The sequence below is a fragment of the Myodes glareolus genome, chromosome 14 (genome assembly GCF_982192425.1).
Source record: "Myodes glareolus chromosome 14, mMyoGla1.1, whole genome shotgun sequence".
Classification (NCBI taxonomy): domain Eukaryota; kingdom Metazoa; phylum Chordata; class Mammalia; order Rodentia; family Cricetidae; genus Myodes; species Myodes glareolus.
The window spans coordinates 34,108,402-34,130,246 of record NC_142039.1 but is presented as its reverse complement, the minus strand read 5'-3'; the positions used below and the strand labels follow the sequence as shown (position 1 = coordinate 34,130,246).

Below are 21,845 nucleotides of genomic sequence, written 5' to 3'. Positions count from 1 at the left end.
AAGATGAGAGATCTATACGGGAAAAGAAGAGCCCACATAAGAGAGAAAAGGGAAGCCAGAGATGAAGGGCTGGAGCCCACAGCAGTCTCTGAGTCCAGAGAACAAACAGCCAGCTGAGAGGTCTCGCTGGGCTGAATGTGCTTCTAAATAATGAAGCAATGTCCCCAAACAGACGAGACAGTTTGGTTGATTTCCCAGTTCTCTCTTTTAAAGTCTCACTTTAACTTTGGGAAATTTAATACAATTCTGGAAGCATATATACTGTTAACATTTTGCCTGTATGCATGTGACCTAGGGAAGATTGTTCGTCTCTTATTGGGCAATGTTTCGTGTGTTGTTGAACCCGTATAATTATGTTTTAACACTTATGTCTCATGAGAATTTTAAGGTTTTTCAGGGGTTCTTTCAGAAATGCTAAAATTCGTCTGAAATCAATATTGTGATAAAGCTTGATTTGAGAAAAAGCAGGTGTCAATATATCTATATACAAAATATATGCAACATATTTGTGTTGTCTAACAGCAAAATGTCAGAAATACCTCAAGGTTTGAATTATGACTGCATAGTATCATAGGCCACCATGAAATAATACATGGTTATCTCTTTAGGCAAAGTGACAAAAATATTTTACAAATAAGTTTAGGAGGTAACATGTTTACAAAAATTTAGAAACCGTCTTGTAAAATAAGGTAACTTCATTCTCTTGGGCACACAACTAAGTCTGTGTGGCAGACAAAGAATTATTATAAAAAGAAATAAAATCCGTGTTTGTGGTGGTGAGTGTTTCGACAACTTGACACAGGCTAGGGTCACCTTGGAAGAGGGAACTCAACTAGGGAAACGGATCAATAATGCTACCTATGGGCAAGTTTGTGGGACATTTTCTTGGTTAATTATTGGTGTGAGAGGCCCCTCCCACTGTGGGCGGTGCCATCTCTGGGCAGGTGGTGCTGGTCACATAAGAAAGAAGGCTGAGCAAACCAAGGGGGAGGAAGCCAGCCTGTGGCCTCTGCTTCAGTTCCTGCCTCCAGGTTCCTGCAGGGATTCCTGGCCCTGACTTCCCAGCAAGAGGGACAGGAATCAGGAATCTGTAAAGGGAAACAGACCTTTCCCTCCCCAGTCTGTTTATAGTGGTGAAGTTTTATCACAGAATAGAAAGCAATCCTGACCTGTGTTTCCCAGAAAGGTTACTCAGAAAACAAAAACATTTTTGCAATACTTTATTACAAGCAGATCAAAAAAACCAGGAACACTTTGTAACCCATGGCAGATGGCTGGGGGGGGGGGGGGGATCAACTACACTTTCACTCTGCATCCCAGCACCATGGGTATTAAAACTCACTTTAAAAAAAAATCATAAAGCAAACGAATTCAGCCTTGGACAGCTTGGACCACACAAAACACATCGCTGTTGGAAACCTTTAGGTTTCCACATCCGCTCAGGGTTCATTCTCCACGTCTTTTCTTATCATTCTGGAAACACTCCTCAGTACTTCAGAACAAAGCTGTCTCTTTAGAACATGCACCCTATGATATTTACATGTTTGCCTTTTGTATGTGACATGCACCCTACATTGTTCACATGATTGCCTTTTATATGTGTTCTGTTTTTTTTTTTTTTTAGGAATGTTTGTGCTTTTAGGTAGCATGCAAAAACGGTGATGTTTCGTGCAAATATATCATGCTTTGCTCATTCAAGCCTCTTCTGCTCCTTCCTCGCTTGCTGCTCCCTTTCCTCCCTTCACCTAGATATGCCATCCTCCTGCTTTAGTCTCATCTGTATACACATGGTGTGTCTCCATATTTAAATTTGGATTCCACATATCTGAACAAGCACATGGTATTAGTCTTTGAGTCTGATTTACCTTGCATAACATGAAGGCTTCCATTTCTACCTGCCACATCTTGCACAGATCCAAGGATTGGCCTGACCAGGGCAGTAAGGCAATGAAGGACAGGCAAACATGTGGACCCCCAGAAAAATGCAGTCTTGTGGTCTGAGGTCTTTGGTGGAGAAGCACAACACCCCAGAAGCTCAGGGTGCTTATTACATAGAGTTGAGCAGGGAGGAGGGGCTATTGAAATATACATGAACAAGGACGTAGTATTATTACATACAAGTCAACAAGGAGGCAGGGTTAGTAAACACAGCTGAATAAGTATTAGCTCATCTCAGTAGGAGTAATCTACAGGAGAACACTCTTCAGGCCATAAAAACTCCAGGAGAAAATGCTAAGGTGGACATTTTCTATACGTACCGCCAACATTTGCACTCAGCCAGAGGAAGGCTTTGCCATAGCTCTGGGTCTCACCTGGGAAAGGCTTGGGCAATTTCTCATGGGTCTGAGGCATTACGGTCCTTGACATGGTTGTGACAATGCCAACAACACACATCCACTTAGGACCTCACTCTTTCCCTACATCTGTCCATTTTCTTGAAAATCATAAATTTATTTTTTTATAACTTAATAAAACTCGACTGCATATATATATATATATATCCCATTTTAAAATCAATTCGTCTCTTGGTGAACATCTGGGTTGATGCCGTATATTGGCTATTTTACAAATAGTTCTGTAATAGATGGAGAATGTGAGCATCTGAGGTGTGCTAACTTAGAGTCCTTTGTTCCGTATCTAAGAGTTGTATACTTCTCATAGAATGTCACTTTCATTGATCCTTGTGATTTTTTTCTTATAATTCATTTCAGTCATTAGTGACCTTAACTTGCATAGAAGGTTGGACATGAGCGGCTGTGTAGTGACATTTTGTTAGACACCAGCGCCCTATAGAGGACAACACAGTTTATATCCTTCTGTGTCACAATGTCTATATATTCTTTATAATTTTTACTATAGCCAGAAAACTCTATAAGTGAACTCAAATATTTTTAGTCTCCCTGTAAAAGGAAAAAGTAAAAAAAAAAGTAAGTTTAGATTTATGTCTAGTAATAAATATTTTAACAGTTCCTTACCTGGAAATGATCTAAATTATTTACTAAATATCTACTACTTGGCATAAGTTTAAGATTGGAAGTCATTAACACATTATGAGAATTATTTTGAGCACACAAATTATGAAACGGTGATTATTTAAAAGTCCATTAATATAAACTTAATTCATACTTTGAACTACTACACTTAGATTATTCATGAAAATTCGATAAGAGATTAAAAACACTACTTGCATCATCTTAATTTTGTGCCTGCTATTTTTATAACACATCATAATACATAACACATCATAACACAGAACACATGCATATGAGAAAATCTGCGCAGCCCTGAAGAACCCAACATGCTATTTTGGGGGGAACAAGGACGTCCTTGAGCCTTTTGTTAAGTTTTGAATCCATGATTAAGGGGAATCCACCACTGCTGATATAATACGACAATCAAACCAAATTAATAAATCCAGGTTTAATCTGAGCAAAGCTTTCCTGGGCGGCCCCAGGGAAAAGAGAGAACCACAAGGAGAACCCATCAGGTGAGGACTTTTAATGCCCTGGGGGGTGGGGGGGACCGCCAATGGCAGGGTTTTTCAGGAGCAGAGTCTGGACTGAGGCAACTCCAAGGGTAGGTCCCGGTGTTTGGCACTCAGAAGGCAGGGCCTGAGCTGGATTCCAAATATCTTTGGAATAGGAAAATAGCTGAATGCTGTAAGCAGAGTGATGTGGACATCCCAGTAGGGGCTCACAAGAAAGTAAGGCTGAGAACTACAAGTAGAGTAACAGCCCAGCTTGAGAGGTGGCAGAGGGCAAAAGCGTTGGCAACCGGGCTCGAGACTATGGCACTATTTTGGCGACCTCTGCTCTTTTCATAAGAATTTGCCTAAGCCTAAATTGAAAAGGGATGGACTAATTTAGTTGTGGGAGGAGATCAAGAAGGCCTAATCACAGCAACTGTTGTGTGGTTATTAGCGATCACTTTTATGAATGTCTACAATGCAAAAGAGGAAGTGAGGCTAAAGGAAACACAAACATACAGCTTGGAGAGAAAAAGAGTACCAGGAAATGTATGTAACCTGGGAGCTCAGGCTGAAAGCTAGTAGGAGATCCAGGGGAGGCCTGATCTGCATTGGAATAAAGGGAAGGGTGCCATTAGGACAAGACTTCACCCAGCTAATCTTTCATCTTGTGAAAAGGCCTAATGAATTTTCTCCTCCAAAAAAAAAAAAAAACCAAAAAAAAAAAAACCCAAAACTGCAACAAAAGTGACCCAGTGACCCAAAGGGGCAAGGTTCTACCCACACTTGGGAGAGTCATCCCTGTGGAGTCAGGAAGAGTACTTGAATGAAGGAATTGTAGAATATTCCACCTTGGCTATGGAGAACCATTGAGGTCAGGTGATCTGTGGCAGGATGGTCCTTGTCGGAAAGCCCTGTGAAAGACAGTAGGAATCCAGGAACATGATTGTGTTGGCAACCTCAAGATGTCCATGGTGCCAGAGCCATGGGAGATACACCAAGAAGAGAGGCCCGTAGGAATACAGCTGGCTCAAAAGAGAGAGGCTGGTTGTATGTTACAAACAGCAAAGCATGAAGGGCAGACATGGAGCTGCAGGATCTGGAATTTGTCCTGCTGGGTTTGGGACTTGCTTTTGTCTGGTATTGCCTTACTGTGCCCCGATTCCTCCCTTTTGGAATGGTAATGTATATTCTGTGCCTTTGTCTGTGTGAAGCGTTATTATTTATAGCAGGGGTGACCCTGGCAAGTTCCATGGCAGGTGGGAGACTGTGGGGGGAGGAAGAAGGGGGAGACAGACAGTTATGCCATGCAGGGAGAGCTTGGGTATGGAGAATTTTATTTTCTGGGTATTGGGAGGGTGTAAGGTTAGGGAGGTTATGGAGGGGAGAGAGAAAGAGAGGAGCAGGGACGAGTGGGGGTAAGAGAAAGGGGTAGGAGGAGGTAGAGGATGCCTCTTCAGAAGAACGGACTAAGAGGGAGAGAAAGGAAGAGAAGAGGTTCCAGATCAGCTTGTGATTGGGAGTGGGGGGAACCTGTCTCTTAAAGGGACAGGGTACCCAGGTGATAGGGCAGGCCAGCATAATTATAATTACAACAGGAAGTATGTGATTTACATTTTGAATTTACAGAGGGATACAATTAAGAGATTTCCATGAGGTTCAGAAGAAACTCTGGAATTTTAAATAATGGTGAGACTGTGAAAGACTTGGGGACTTGAGAAGTCTGACTGAAGGCATTTTGCAGTTTGTTGTCTGTTTCACTCTTTTGGGGGGCTGCTACCCAGCTCCCAAATAAATCTCACAGGGGCTTATTTTTAATTATGAATGCCCAGTCTTAGCTTGGCTATTTTTTTTTTGCCAGCTTTTCTTCAATTATCCTGACTACCATTTGCCTCTGTCATTTTTCTTTCTCTTACTTCTGTATACCTTACTTTCAGTCTTATTCTGTTTCTGGCTGGGTGGTTGGGTGGCTGGGTGGCTGGCCCCTAATGTCCTCCTTTCCTTGTTCTATGTGCTCCTTGTTTTCCTCATTTTTCCTTCTGTTTATCCTCTCTGCCTGCCGGTCCTGCCTATCCTTGCTCCTGTCTTGCTGTTGGCCAATCGGCTCTTTATTAAACCATCAGGTGTTTTACATAGGCAAAGAATCACAGCTTCAGAGTTAAACAGATGCAGCATAAACAAAAGCAACACAGCTTTACATCATTAAACAAATGTTCCACAGTATAAACAAAAGTAACATACCTTGAAATAGCATTCTTCAACATCAGTATGATACAGTAATGTAACTATGGAGGCCAGGGAGTGGAATGTGATAATTTGAATGAGATGTCCCCAATAAGTCTCAGGCATTTGGATACTTGGTACCCAGTTGGTGGAATGGTTTAAGAAGGATTATGAGGTGTTGACTTGTTGGAGGAGGTATATCATTGGAGGCAGGCTTTGAGGTCACAGTGTTTCTCTGCTTCCTATCGGTGGATTGGGATGGGAGCTTTTAGCTGTTTTAGCACCTCTCTCCTGACTGCTGCCATGCTTCCCAACCAAGAGTGATGGACTCTTATCCCTCTGGAACTTTAGGCCCCAAACAAGCCATTCTTTCTGTAAGTTGCCTTGGCCGTGATGTTTTATCATAGCAACAGAAAATTAATTTACACTCCTGTCTTAGTCCTAAATCACTCATTAAGAGAGGAATGAAAAACTCACTAGTTAATGTAAGAGTTGGTCCTTGTGTTTATACTGCTTTATAATTTGATATAAAGTTTGCACTGCCAGTAGATAAATTGAGGTTACCTGCTCAGTATAAATGCCAGTTTAAACTTACCTTCTTTTCTAGTTTTCCCTTTTACAGACTAAAGACATTTGGGCGTCTCAATATACTTTTCTGGTAGATGATGTTCCTAATGAACAATAATTGTTTTCCCATGAGAACTTCTCCTCTCACCCTCTCTCTCCATGTGAGTTGGTTCCTGTCTTAGTCAAGGTTACTACTGATGTGATGAAACACCATGACCAAAGTGCAACTTGGGGTGGGAGGTGGTTTATTTGGCCTGTACTCCCACATCACTGCTCAGCTTGAAGGAAGTCAGGACAGAAACTCAAACAGGGCAGGAATCTGGAGGCAGGAAGTGATGCAAAGGCCATAGAGGGGTGCTGCTTATGGGCTTATTCCTCATGACTTGTTCAGCTTATTTTCTTATAGAATCTAATGTACCTACAGATATTCTCCATTCCACTGGTCCCCCAGATCAGTTTCTCTCCACCCACCAGGTCCCACTCAATATTTTCTATAGCCACTTATGAAATAACCATTCTGAGGCTTAATATTCATTACATACTCTTTGGCCTATTAGCTCAGGCTTCTTATTAACTAACTCTTACATCTTAAATTCACCCATTTCTATTATTTTATATTTTACCACGAGGCTCATGATTTGTTACCTGTTTCTTGGGCAGCAACATAGCATCTCCCTGCCTCTGCCTTCTTTCCTCCTCTATCTCTGCTTGGATTTCCTGCCTTACTATATTCTGCCTTGCCATAGGCCAAGGCAGCTTCTTTATTAACCAATGGTAATAAAACATATTCACAGCATACAGAACGGAATCCCACATCAACCTAGGACCACTAACCCAGAGATGGCAACACCTACAATGGGTTGAGCCTTCCCCCATCAATCACCAAAAAAATATTCTACAGATCTGCTTACAGCCTGATCTTATGAAAGCATTTTCTCAATTGAGGTTTCCCCCTTTCAGATGACTCTAGTTTGTATCAAGTTGATATAAAACTAGCCAATACTGTCTCTATATATTCATATAGAAATATTTATGTAATTGCATATTTCTTTCTAAGTTTATGAAAATAGAATTCCTTAACAAATTTTATTAGCTAATTTGGAGCACCACCCAAAAGCAGGACAATATTGCAGGCCCATAGAATGTATATCTTTATAAACATATAGATAGACACAGATACAATTTAATGGTTCTCATCCTAAAGTTTTAGCCTCAAATCCCACATTAAGAAAGGAATGCAGAACTCCTGTTACCATAGTAGTTGGCCCCGTCTTTGTGTCACTTTATAATTTTATATAGATTTTCACCCCAGTAGATGGGATAAGTTGAGGCCACCTGCCAAATATGAGGATTAAAACTTCCCACCAACATCTGTATTTTTTCTCTGCCTTGGCATATACTTTTATTAGAGATCTGAATGAAGGTTTAGAAGAGGGACTCAGGATGCATCAAATAGCTCCTTGGATAGTCTCTAGGGATGTATGACTCTTCAGTCTCTCTAATTGGAATCAGATTATCCTTTCAAGACCCACATACTTGCTTTCAGGGTCTAAAGAGCTATGAAGGGGAAAAGGTGAACTCTTAGCCTCACACTGACTGGAATGGGAACTGGAGACTGGAATGAGAGGGGAAAGGTCTTAGAAAAGCTAACTTGGGAAAGTTAATCTGAATAAAGGAGCTATTGAAATTCCAAATTACCCTTAATTCAGTGCAATGTCAACAAAAATAAAATAGATACAGATCGTTTCATAATGTTAGACCATCAGTGAGATTTGAGGAAGTAGGGTTTCTGTTGAAGTTTGCATGAGGGTAATAGGACCAAATAGGGAGATCTGAGAGACCTTGAAACAAAACATCTATAATTAAAGTATGGACAGAGGAAAAATTCTCCAAAGAGTTTCCCTTGTGCACTTCTTACTTGTGGCATGGACAAGCATTTTTGTAACTACTGTCTTGCATCCTTGCCAAAAGTCCGAAGCTCCAGGACATAAGCCTGGCAGTCAGCTATTAGTGGTACTGATAGTGTAAAAATGTTAGCCCACATCAGGCCTTTATCAGAAACTTGGGATCTCAGAGTTTTCAGGCACATCTTGCTTTTACTCCTGGACCTGTTTGTTTTAAAGAAGAAATTCCCATTTGTAGAATGAAGACTTACCTTACTCTTGGCTATTGGGAGAGAGGTTCTACCTCTGCTCTAACTATCCCATTAGCAGGACTACTTTACTATTAAAAGATCATAGAGTCACCTCTAAGTTCATACCAGTGGTATGATTCATAGTGACCATGTAGACAACATCACAGTAGGGCCTGGCTACCAGAAGACCACGTATGTGCATAGGGTTTTGAAACATTGAGCTCACTTTATTTCTGCAGAAAAGCTGAAACTAGAAATTTCATTAGATCATGTGGCCAGTTATTTAATCAGTTATACTTAAATAATAAAACCACACTGCAGAACAAAACTAAGTGAAGCCCTCCAGTTGTTGGACACAGTGATGTGCCCACAAGGTAACATACTCTACAAGGAGAGGACTTTTTCCAATCTTGGCCTAGATGTCACCTCAGGCTGTCACTTAGTAGTCTTAGAAATAAAATTAGGCATAAGGATGGTGCTGTTCTAAGTTCTGTGAATAAATCTAGAGAACACTTAACTCTACAAGATCATCAAAACTCCTGAATTTGCAGCTTTAGGGAAATGTCAATGAACCTGGGACACCCTAAATTTGTGGCTTCCATCTGAACTTTAGGCACCCTTTTGGAAAACTGAGCTCTTAATTTGTGGGATCCCCACTCATGTTATTTTCCAGGTGGTTAGTACCAGAAGTGAATTGCAGAACATCAGTTGGGGTTGACACCATAGCAACCCCTTTCTTTATCTGTTTCACATTCTTTCTTAAGAGAAAACCCTATGACTGAATGAAGCTAGAATTTTAGTGCATGCGGTTGGCAAGGCTCCATTAGAGTCAGCTTGTTTTTGAAAACTTAGCTTTGGCTGAGTGTTACATCTACTTTGATTTAGAACAGCCTCAGAATGCATTTCAAACTATTTGGAGTCATCACCATGCTGGAAGCTTTTGGATGCTTTGGTGGAATTGTGCAAAGAAATATTAAATTATTCAAAACTTTACAGCAAGTGAAGAAAGCCTGGCTCAAGTCAAGCGAAAGCGAAGGCTGTTACTTAACTTTCTGTATTGTGAACCAATGTGGTACTTACTTTTTGTCCTATGCTTTGAGGATACATTGTAGAAGGGTGTTTTTTTTTTTATTGAACCCTCAGATGAGGCAAAGGCAGGTGAGAAAGATCTTAGCTGTTTCCTCAATTCAAGTAGCACTATTGATCTAAGCTTACAAAGGAGGTGGTGTGGACAGGGTCTTTGGTTTTAGTATAAACACCAGGGGAGAAGTTTATCATGGTGTTCCATAATTTCATTTTTGGAAGGATGTGGGTCAAATGGAAAGTGTCAGAGGAGCTGGGTTCATGGATACCACAATCTCTAAAGAGTAAAGAGAGTAGGAATAGCTAAGCATGGATCTGTAGCATCACTCCTAGAGACCACAAAGAATCTAGGTATAGAAGAAAAAAAGATCTCTCATTCAGAATATAGACTGTCTCAGAGCTATGGCATACATACTATTTTTCTTGTCTCCCATTTGCTACTTACTAAGAAAAAAAAATCATTGCTGAAAAATGTAGCCAAGTATAATTTGGGTAAATATTTGTGAGCATAAGAATCATCTTTAAATGAAGACACAAATTCTTCTTGCCTTAACTCATCACCAAGGACCCTAGTCACAGACTTATCTTGGTCATAAGCAGCTCAGGGCTTGTTTTTTTTTTTTTTCTTCTCCCCAGATCCCTGGATCATCTCCAGCTCCAAGCATCAGCCAGCGAGGAAGAGAAGGGAGGTAGCTGGCTGCTTGTTTCCAGCTAACAGCAATGGAATTCCTTGGCCTGGACATACAGTAATTCCCTGCCAGCTGGCTGTGTACCCTTCCTCTGGGAACTCAGTGAATCACACCTCCACAGTGCATTTGGCTCCTACGAGCCTGGGAGGGTTGGAGCCTTGCGTCTGCCAACAGTGAGGAGCTGAGGCCCAATTTCTGAGCCTGGATCATGTCGGGCCCCTGGAATTTCTGAGTCCAGGAGGTTTCCCAGCTGCAGGGGAAGAGTGTTAATCCAGAAGCAGGGAGTGTTCAAGCTGGACCAGGCTGCTCTGCCCCTGGGGAAAGTGCTCTCTCTCCCTGTCTCTCTTAGAAGCAGAGGGTCTCACAGGTAGACAAGAAAAGAAAGCACGGACATGGCTCCCACCTCTCCTCCTTAATGACCATAGAAAAGGTCTGTTCTGTAAGCTGATAGGGCTTAGCAAAACACAAGCGTGATGATTTGGGCTAGAAATATATCTAAATGCTTATGTGGGGCTTTTATTTTAAATGGTTTGGAAACTAAGGACCAAGAGGACCATGACTACTGAGATATGCCTTTTATCCCCCTGCATGAGAAGTACACATTCTGAGACTGGACCTTTTCCAAAAGCAGGAACTCAATCAAGTTTTAGCTGCATTTAGTTGTGAATCATTCTTTAACTGGTCCTTGAGAAGGAAGCCCTATTAGATATAAGCAGTGTGGGAACCATCCTTACCACCCACAAACATCACTTTGGTCCCACTTTAAAAAAAAAAAAACAGCAGCCAGCCTCACGCCCTAATCAAGGCCAACAGGTGAGATTGACTCAATGCTGCTCTTTGCGTGTTTGGTTCACTCACTGGCCAGACCAAATCTCACTCCCGGTACCCAAACAGCCTTCTCAAGCAGAAGGGCAATGTGGGAGAAATAGCTTACATGCACTGAAACACGGAATTACGCCCCAAGTTTCTTGCGGACTTAACTCGTCTGTCTCTCTCCCTGTTCTTCCCAGTGCTGCCATGTTGGAGGCAGGCTGTATGGTTGTATGCTCTTCCTGCCCGCTGCCATGCTTGCCTCTACAGGGAAGAACTCAGCTTGAAGGAGCCAAGGGCACCCCCTTCACTCTGATCCCCATCATTTACCACTGGCCATCTACCATCATTACCAATGGTATTTTAAACATTTCCTGCAAAGAGATAACAATAAACAAATCTTGCCTGCCAGACCCACTGTTTCATGCTGTTTTCTACTCCTTTCAATTCCGCCTTCACTCTCCATTCATTCCAAAGCTCCAGTTCAAGTTCAGTGGCCTTCCAGACACATTGTGTGCTTTCTGTCCTCACAGGTCTAAGCTGCCTTTGCACTGACTCAACCGTGCTATCCAGGACATCTCTCAGAGTTGGCCAAAATGCCATAGCCCAGGACCAGTGTGCCATCTTAGGCATGCAGATAGGCCTGATACTTTTTCTGCTTGCTTTAACACCAACTAATGGCCTCTCGTTTGCTTCCTTTCTAGTGGCTAAGTAACAGTTAAGTCACCTTGCAACAGAGAAAGGGAGGAGAGGAAGGGAAGAATCAAGGGGAGGAGGAAGTAGAGAAAGAAACAGAAACAGGAATAAGAAAACCCACTCTCTCTTAGGACACACTCTATACATAGCTGCCAAGTATGCATTTCTCCACCTTGGTAACTATTCAGACTATGCGGTTATTTTTATTATTTTTTTATTTTTAGGAGATGTGTGTTTTCAACTCATGAAAATTAGTTTGGTGGTGTTTTCTATTCACATTGGGAAGATGAAGTAATGTCTCAGCACTGAGAGGCATCTTAGCATCTTACGTGCAATGAAATGTAGCATGCTGTTGGGAGAAGTCACAGAATTCATCTTTGAATCATTTGTCATTCGAGTCCCTGCTCTGAATCTCCTTTTCTGCCATTTCTCTAAAAGGAAGAGATTTCCTGCATGGTGCCCAGTGTCTCCATCCATGAATTTCTTGACCCAAATGCTGTTTCTAACCGTATTGACCTCTTCTTTCCCTCCTTTCTCACGTCTCTCTTCTCTTCTGCCCAGTCTCCCCACTGTGCTTTGCAGCTCTCTTGGGACCAAGGATTACTTGGTTCTGGTGGGGACATGTTGTCTTGTCTGTTAAGGTTTGTTTTGCATTGGTGTCCAGGCATCTGGAGTGGTGATGATTGAGGTGATTCTAGGTGTTGCTCTCTGGTCTTATCTTTATTGGCTGTTCCATTCCTTGGTTTTTAGGGAAAGTGTGGTGACTGTGGGTTCCCTGGTAGACAGTGCTTTCTGCAGTGGGTGGGTGGTAGAGACACTAGAGGTGGGCTAGGAGATAAGGCGAAGAGGGGCTGTGGGAAAATGCTAAGGGAATCATGGCCACACCAAGAGGCGGAGTTCCCAGGGAGTTGGAGGTATGGTGAGAGGAAGAGCTCCTATTAAGCAGGTTGAAGACAAAGAATAATCTGAAGACACAGGCATGAAAGGTCTAGGGAGATGCTGGGTCTGTACTGAGAGTTGGTGTCTCAGTGAATGGATCATGGGAGGAGGGGGCACCTATAAGCATTTGTTACAGGGCTGGGGATGGGAATGGGGATTGTCACCCAGTCCCAGCATGGTGTGACCACTGAAGGACCCAAGTAAAATGTGTTCTAGGTATCAGGGGCTGACACAAGGAAATGGGAACAGGCTGAGAGGATCCACAGGAAGAACAAAAAGGACTAGCAACTCAGCTACAACCTTTGGGATCCAAACAGTCACCTGGCCGCATGATAGGCTGACTCAACAGTGTTGTGGGAGCAATTAACCATGTCTGACTGGACTTAAGGCCTGCTTTCCAAGGTGGGAGCTATTCCCAACACTGATAACACAGAATAGACACCTCTTATGCAACCCACCTTCCTCCTTTTCATTAGCAGCGCTTTCCTTTTTACTTTGGCATGCTGGATGACACACATCTTTTTGAGCTGATAATTCCTATCTGGACAGAGGATAAATTTATACTTTCTTATTTTTTCCTGAATTTATTTGGACACCTTTTGCAAGAAGTCTAATTGTGAAAGCGCCTTTTGGAACAACAGAATTTTCTTAGGGATCAGGAAGGCATGTTGAGATTTCTGTGTGCCTGTGCATTAAGGGGTGCTCTGCTCCTAGGACTTGGGATAACCAGCCAGGACTCTCACGTTTTCCAGCAACAGTGAATTGACTGGTGGCTTCCAAGGTGTGCTGTAGCATGATTAATTGAGAGACAGATATTGGGGTTCAACCTGAAGGTCAGAAAAGCAAAACAGACAGCTATTGGCTCTTACCTCTACCACAGTCTGAAATGGCGATCCTGTTTCTAAGAATCCTCAGAATGAGACTGTCTGAGAGCTGTCTCTGCCACATCATATTCCTCTCTAGGGCTGGGATTAAAGGTGTGCAACACTACCACCCAGTTTCTATGGCAAACTAGTGTGGCTCCTGGTATTAAAGGTGTGTGTGACCACTGCCTAGTCAGTAAGGCTGACCAGTGGGGCAATTTTACTTTCTAACCATCAGGCAAACTTTGTTTATTAAAAATACAAATGAAGTATCACTCCAGTGTGCTGCTACTGACAACACAGAATGGAGATCTCCGATGGTAATGTGTAGAGCACTATAGATAACTGGCTAAAACAGCAAACGAGACAAACAGGTTTCTCTAACTGAAGCTAGTCATTAAAAGAAACACAAAAGTATGCCTTCAGGGGCTGGAGAGATGTCTCAGTGGTTACCAGCACAGGCGTTTCTTCCAGAGAACTGAGGTTTGATTCTCAACACCTACATGGTGGCACATGACTGAATGCAACTCAAGTTCCAGGGGATCCGATGCCCTCTTCTGGCTTCTGTGGGTTCCAGACATGCACATGGTGAACAAATATGCAGGCAGAACACTCATACACATAGACTAAAATGGAAATTAAAGAAAAAAAAATGTGTTCAGAATAAAGTAAATCTCTATTATGGCAGACTTTTCCACTTGCGTTAGTGTATCTCTAGGTAAAAGGACAGTATATAAGAGGGAGACAAGTTATTAGGTGTGAAACCCCATCATCCTTCCTCCGAGTTCAACAAAGCAGTGAAAATAAGAGACACAAGGACCATTAGCATGTTCTGTACAGCCTTGTGTATGTACACATCTCACACTGCCAGTGAACGAGCCAACATTCTCATCTCCATCTAGTGAGTGAATGCAGTAAATTCAACTTGTGTGATTCCTATTCTTGTTAACCTGACTACATCTGGAATTAACTAAAACCCAAATGACTGGACATGCCTGTGAGGAATTTTTAAGTTAAATTATTTGAAGTGGGAAGACATATTTTGAATCAGGATCCTCTAATCCAGCTCTTCTGAGGTGGGAAGATCCACCTGTAATCTGGACCACATCTTCTGCTGTGGCCTCTATAAAGGGCATGGAAGAAGGAAGCTGTCTCTCGGGTAGCTCTTGCTCTTGTTAGCAACTTTATTTCTTCCCTGGCACTAGAGCCTATTTCTTTGGGGTTCTGGAGTATACTAATGACCAGCTGAGACATCCAGCCTCATGGACTGAACAACTACTGGGCTCTTTAGCCCTCTGTGCATAGGAGCCATTGCTAGATTAACAAGCCCACAGCCTGTAAGCCTTTCTAATAAATCACACACACACACACACACACACACACACACACACACACACACACACACGTCATACACATTCTACAAGATCTTTTACTCTAGAGAACTTTAATATAATCTGTATGTCTAATATGGATTCAACTATAGGCAGGGAAGTTCTCCAGAGAAAATATTCTTTTATTCTCATAGAGATTAAATGGAAGAAAACAAAAAGAATCCAGTAAACCATTTCAGTACAAAGTTTTTTTATTGACACTGTAAGAAACATTTTTATTTATTTATTTTTGTTTATTTTTTTTTCTTTGTTACAAAAGGACTAAGTGGTTCTGAAAGCCAAGGCAGAGTTCATGTGTTTGGGCTGCCATTCCTGAGGCCTAGGAGCACTGAGCAGCCACAGGCTTTTCCGAGGAAGGCCCAAGGCCATCACATACCAACTCTACACCTACGATACTTGAATATATTTACATGTGTTGTTCTTTAAAAAGGATTACACATTTTTCTTCTTTAAAAATCTAAAAAAAGGTGGAGAAAAGAAACATAGTTTATCTTACACATTTGCAGGATATACAAGGGTAACTTGTCAGAGGAGAACATCCTCCTATCGGCTTCAAACAACACAGGAAATCAGTCACACGGACAGTTCAGACCGCTACAATCCTGGGCTCGCTTCTTGGTAACACTGTCTGGACATGCAGCCTTGTAGTGCTGACTGGACGACAACAACTGGTCCTTCTCATTGACAAGAGAAACATAAAATAAGGCACATACATTGTAAGAATCAAAACCCATGGCTCAGGACAAGCCAACATGTGAGAAGCAGGGAAGTGAGTTATTTAATTCTTTAGAAAAAGGCATGAAAAACAAAAACCATTTAACACAGACACTAAACGAGAGTACCATGTATGAGCCTGTACTTTCCCTAAAAAGCAAAGAAGACACTAGCATCAAAGTTGTCTCTCCTCGAAGCAACAGCCAAAGAGCAGAAAGAGGGTGCAGACTGTGAGCGGGATTTGGACAGAAAATGCAAGGCCTGCAGAGATCTCATGTCCCACAGGACAGTTTTAGTGACTAAATAACCTTTCTTGGACTGGACTATCATGACGGATTATCTTGGGACAGAATACTTTCCACCACCACCACCACCCCCCTTTTAAACCTGTGCCCTTCTGAAATTTTCATATTGAGAAAAGTCTGATAGACTGGAAACACTGGTTCTACAAATCTAAAGGCAACAGCTTAGAAAATAAGGGTGAAAATGAACAATTAAAGAAAGAAGAAATAAAAGAGGCAGAACCAGAAAGTGGGGTGGGCTGCGGTGCTGGTCCCATGCATTGCCCATACCTCTAGGAAGGACAGTCAATGTGGAAACCAAGACACTTGAGACTTCAAGGTCACTAGAAAGGATTCCACCTAGGAAGGGCTCTGCTAGAGGAGGCAAGGGTGTGACAGGAACCAGGCTCCCTCTCCTTGCTGAGCAAAGAGGAGAATCCCCAGCCTCCTTTTCTGAAACTAAAAGTAATAAAGGGATTGGGCCAAATTTACCAATAAGACAAGCCAGGTAAGACCCAGACCAGAAAGTTTTGACCAGACAGAGAAATTCAGGGACTCCCTTAGTGGTTTTAGAAGTAGAAAGTGACCTGCTAGAGAAACAGACAGGTCTTGCTTTGCACTCCCGAACCCAGACTAGCAGTTCCCTCTGGCCTATGATTTCTGGTTTACAAGAAGCCTCCTGGGAGAGGGCTGCAGAGTGTAGAGAACTTATAGATTGCTCTGCTGGACCTGGGGACATCTAACAGAAAGCAAACTGGCTAGCTTAGCACAAAGTCCTAACCAGAAAAGCTTCATCCCTGTTGGAATCTGCGTTCCAATGAGAAAACAAGCATGGGTAAAATTGTGTGGTCGGAACATTCTTCCTAGTCCCTAACACTTCCTTGGCTTTCATCTTTCTACTCTTTAATGCAGGATTTAAGAGGAAAGTCACACAACTGTGTCAAGAATCATTTGGGAGAAATTCAGTGTTGGGGCTGATGGGTTGACATTTTTTTTAAATCATCTACATAGTTTTGAAGTAATATGCTGGATAATCCATGTGCTCTGTGCACACATAGTGTGACTTTATGTGTCGGCTGCAAGTGAGGAGTGGCTGCACTAGGTAAATCTTTAAAATCTTCATTCCCATTAAGGACTAATGGTATTTGGAATCCACATGACTACTAAATATCATCTTTCATGCTCTCCAATGCTAAAAACGGTTAAAGCAATTTATTCCCAATGTCAATGTATATGAATTTTGCCTTTTACAACTAAGTTTTACACATCTTTTAAAACAGGGCATTTAGAATAGACATATTCCCTTGTGATAGTAAAATTAATAAATGGTAATGATACATCCAGTAGTGGGTTGCTTACATATTTACTTAGAGCTACATATAATCAATTTTTCAGTTATCTATGATAATGAGGAAAACGGTGTGACCAATAGCAAATCCACAAAACAGTTCTCAAACTAATTCTACCCAATTGCTTCAATCTATAATTGGCCTAACTTCTTACAAAGAGCTAAAAGAGTGGCTGTCTGAATATCCACTCCTGTCCACTCTCTCCCGGCAATGCTGGATATTATAAGGTCAAGGGGACGCAAAGGAGGTGACTGAGAACTGACCACATAGACATATGCTCAGGATGCAAACTTACGGAAGAATTTAACCCTCGAAAACGCTTTGAATGAAATGCAAACTGTTTCATTTGTAGGATCCCCAAATTTCCATTTTTGTGCAGCTGTTGAAAGTATGCCTCGAATTGAATCAAGGCGGGGAACACATAACTATAGGGCACCCACAATCTTCAAACCCACCATTCACTCAATTCTTGTACTCAGTGTGGGAGCTAAACACACACATACACACACATGTGCATGCATGTGAGTGTACACACACACACACACACACACACACACACACACACACACAAGCAAGCCACTGAGTATTGTAAAGTAAAACTTTAAAAGAGTGAACCTGCAACCCCTTGGTCACAGGCACATCAATTCTAGTTCCTGGGGTAGCAGAGAAGCAGGCCAGATCTTTGAATTTGATGACTTCTCTTCTAGAAGAACATGCACATCACACATTTACATTGGTTCACTCAAAAGAGGGCAGGCAGGCTTACAGGTTAAAAAAAAGAGGGTGATTTGAATGTCACAATACTGATTCAAAACTGAAATGGAAGACAGTTTCTCCCCTAGAATACCTTAGGGTTTTTTCAGAGTCCTTTTCCATAAAAGGAATATACTTGAGACACACCCCAGTCAGGTGAGATGAGATTGCTAAAATACATATAGAACTTAGGAAAAAAAAAGTCCAAACAGAGTCAATGAAGTCGTTCAAGTTCTACAGTTTTACCTCTACTTGTGGTCCTCCTTGCCTACTGCATAACTGCAAGGAACTTGCTTTCTTCTGCTAGGGAGGTCAGCAAAGAACTCATATCCCCGATAGCCATGTTGGTGGTACTCATGGACAGGGATGGGAATGGGAGGGATGCCCGTGGTGTGGTGAGACGGGAGGAGCTGTGGGAAAGGTTCTGAATGATACTTGGGCTCAAGGCCCCTGACATGAGGCTGGTATGGTCCCCATCGTCTATGATGGCATCGAAATCAATCTGCACGCCTTCTAGGTCATGACTCTCAAAGCTGTCAACTGTGCTTGTCACTTGGTTAGCACCCGGGGAAAGTAACTCCGAGTTTTCAGTGCCATTCCCCTGGAGCAGGCAGTTGGCATCTGAAAGGGGAAAGGGAGCAGCTTTCCTGTCTTGCTGACTGAAGCCCACGGTTTGGTCATAGAACTGACCAGAGTAATTCTGCACATTAGAGCAGAGCTGCTGGGCCTGCCCTTGGGCCTCCATCTTGATGCCGCTCACCCTGCCCGCCTGACTCACATCGCCGAGCTGTCCTTGTTGCAGAGTGAGGCTGCCCCTCGGCATTGCCTGGCGCCTGCTGCCCCCATAGCTGGCACAGGGCTGGTAGCCCCTGACAACTGCCATGCTCGATGGCTGGTTGCTGTTGTCCTGAGTCCCTGGCAGGCAGTTCTCTGTCCCCTGATAGATGTTGATATGTGAGGTAGCAGCGACCTGCCCTAGGATCTGCTGACCAGGGCGGCTGGCCCCCTGGTGTTGCATGCTGCCGCTGAGTAGCTGGTGAGCAATGTAGCCCTGTCCCATCTGATCTTGGGTTTGTATACCATTCACTGCATTGCCAGCTAATTCGTTTGGTGCTGCGGACAGCCCAAAATCTAGCAGAGCCCCATTTTCTTGCAAGGTGTTGCCTTTCAGCTTGGACCCTTGAGCCCCCGCACTGCAGGCACCATCTAGGGCACTAGAAGCCAGTGGCTGCCTGTTGAGCTGGCTCCCATACTGCTGGGTCTTATAGGGCTGTTCATGGAAAGCATTTCCATTGGCTCCAGGTCCATCCCCACCGTGGATCACAAAGTGCTCGGGGCCATTGTAGGTACTGCCGTTCTCCCCGAGGGTCTGATATCCCCCGGCTGGGCCAGTCCCAGCCTTCCATGGATTCTGCGGGTGGACCACCATATTGTTGTATAACCCAAAGGCTCGAGCCTGCTGTACGGTAGGACGCTGACCACACTTCAGCTTGGAGGACGACAGGTCAGAGCTTCCAGAACTGACCTCGTTCCACTGGATGGGCAAATCGGTTTTGCTGCCCTCAGAGCAGGGCTGCTCCAGAGCCGGGTACTGCTGGCCAACATGACTGTCTGGCAGCCCTGGTAGGTCCAAGTCCTCTGGCCCATGGGCTACTTTGCTGTCTTCAGAGATGGCACTCTGTAATTGTTGCCCATACCCTGTTTGGTTCTGGGAATTTAAATACTGTACCACGTCATCTGGCAGGAAATCTTCATCATTCAAGTTGGCATCAGCATCCATGGTCAGGGCCTCCAGGGCAACATTCTCTGTAATACTGGGAGGACAGGGAGATGCTTGGAAGTACCGGGGCTGCTGGCTGCTCTCTGGCCGGGTATAGTTTTGCAGTACTAAGCCACGCTTTTCCACCGATGAAGGAAAACTTGGAGGATTGAAGCTGTTGAGGCTGCTGAAGCGTTGGACCCTGGGAAGTGACATGTTCTCGGAGACTGTCCTGACAGGGTCGCTGGCTCTCCTTACACTGTTTGCTAGCGCATCATGAGGCAGCAGGTGACGCCGGCTGTACGTGTGGCCCCCTCCATCACTGCACCTCCGAGGAGGATGAACTGGAGGCAGGGTCACCCCTGAGTCCCTGCCTTCCCCAAGCAAGGCCATCCTGGTCTTTAGGCTCAGCCTTTCCATGTGGGGCAGGGGTGTAGGCGGCGGACCACCGGTGGCAGCAGCGTACTTGGCTTTGAGGCGGTACTGCTGTACAGGTGTGAGGCTGAGCAGACTGGGCAGTCCATCACCCTGGCTGGCCTCGCTGGACCTCCGGGAGGCATCTGTGGAGATCGGGTCGTAAGAGTCAGCCACACTCACGTTCTGGGGTCGCCCTTCAGCCTGTGATGCCTCACTGGACCTGCGGCTGGAAAAGCAGGGGGAGATGCCCGAGGATCTGCGGCTGCTCAAGTAGGCAGAGCTGATGGTGCTGGTATTGCTGTCCCTTCTGTTGAGTGTGTTCAGCACCGTGAAGTCTACACCAGACAGGTCACTTCTGCTCGGGAGAAGGGTCCCAGGCCCACCCGAACTATAGTTGTTATTGGACTGTGTGCCTGGAGGGAGGTACAGAGGGAGGAGAGGAAAGAGACGTAAAGTTAAGAATGTCTTAAATCAGGTGCGACATTTCCCCCAAGCATTCGACTAGCTTGTATTTCCTTGAACTGGGCAAACAGATAAAATTCTCTTTGTTATATGTTTGGAAACTAGAGTTGGGCACTAACCACAAATGCACCTATTGCTGAGTTGTTTTTTTTTTTTTCTTTTCCTGCTGAAATTTGAACAGTTACAATTTTTCCATCAAAGTCCAGCGGGGTGGTGGAGGCGCATAGCTTTAATCCCACCACTCAGGAGGCAGAGGCAGGCTGGTCTACAGAGCAAGTTCCAGGGCAGACTTCAAAGCCACACAGAGAAACCCTGTCTTAAAAAAACCAAAAAGAAAAAACAGAAAAACAAAACAAAACAAAAATTGAGTCCTTCACATTTTTAGTTCCAGTATTTTTCTGTTACAATTTCCAAAATATGGACCATCCAGCAAAGCCATGTAAATGGTTCAACATTAACACAGATAGGGTCTAGCCTAAGTTTAGGATCTGTAGAGAAACTAACACATATAAAACTAAGGGCTCCAGGTCCTCTTGGCATGTGCTGGCCACACATAAAGGAAAAGAACCGCGTCAAGCAGACAGACATGTGGTCTAAGGTGGAACTTACCATTTCCTATTAGAGGAGACACCGCAGGGGCTTTGGAAGGTAGAATAGGGTTCAGTCTTGGAAACATTCCATTAACTTGTTTTAGCCTTTCAAGTTTGATGTGCTCCATCCATTTGGTCCCTGCCGGGTTTCTCCTGGCTTGCAAAGCAAGGGCTGTGGTTGCCGTGGAAATGGTCGAGTCCATGATTGGGGTTTCATCAATGGCACTGAGGTCGGCTACACTACCTCCATCCGTCAGAGGAAGCTCGAGCCCACTGTTGGAATAGCTGCTGATGGGGGACTGTTGGCTGCTGCATGAAGGCTGACCACCAGGGCTTGGCTGAGATGTCTAGCGGGGTCAAGGAGAAAGGAACAACATGATATCAAGAAGGGTAAAGGAAAGGAAGCCAAAATGACAGCGCATGCAAGTCAAGAACTTCAAGTTATCAGCAGGTTAAATGAGAAGAAAAACTATGCGCTGGTGGATGGAGTAGCCTTTGGGCCAAGATGATCATGGCCCACCAAGCATATGCACAAGGGAGGTGATGGATGGTAGAAGATGCTAGATGTGGTGTAATCATGGTTATCAGCCATGGGATCCTGTTCCAAATGTCAACTGTGCAGACACATTTCCCCATTTTCAACTCTATCTCCGGGACAG

General features: G+C 43.7%; 1 protein-coding gene across 1 annotated transcript in view; it reads right to left on the bottom strand.

The window, feature by feature from the left end:
• Window positions 1-15,034: 15,034 nt before the first annotated feature.
• Gli3 (GLI family zinc finger 3) overlaps window positions 15,035-21,845 on the bottom strand; it is a 267,115-nt gene continuing 260,304 nt past the window's right edge. Inside the window, exons 14-15 of the mRNA XM_087896438.1 lie at window positions 21,206-21,533; window positions 15,035-20,547 (exon numbers count right to left, since the gene is read on the bottom strand). Of these exons, the coding sequence (XP_087752564.1) occupies window positions 18,227-20,547; window positions 21,206-21,533 (2,649 nt within the window). The 3' untranslated portion in view covers window positions 15,035-18,226. The remainder of the gene's footprint in view (window positions 20,548-21,205; window positions 21,534-21,845) is intronic.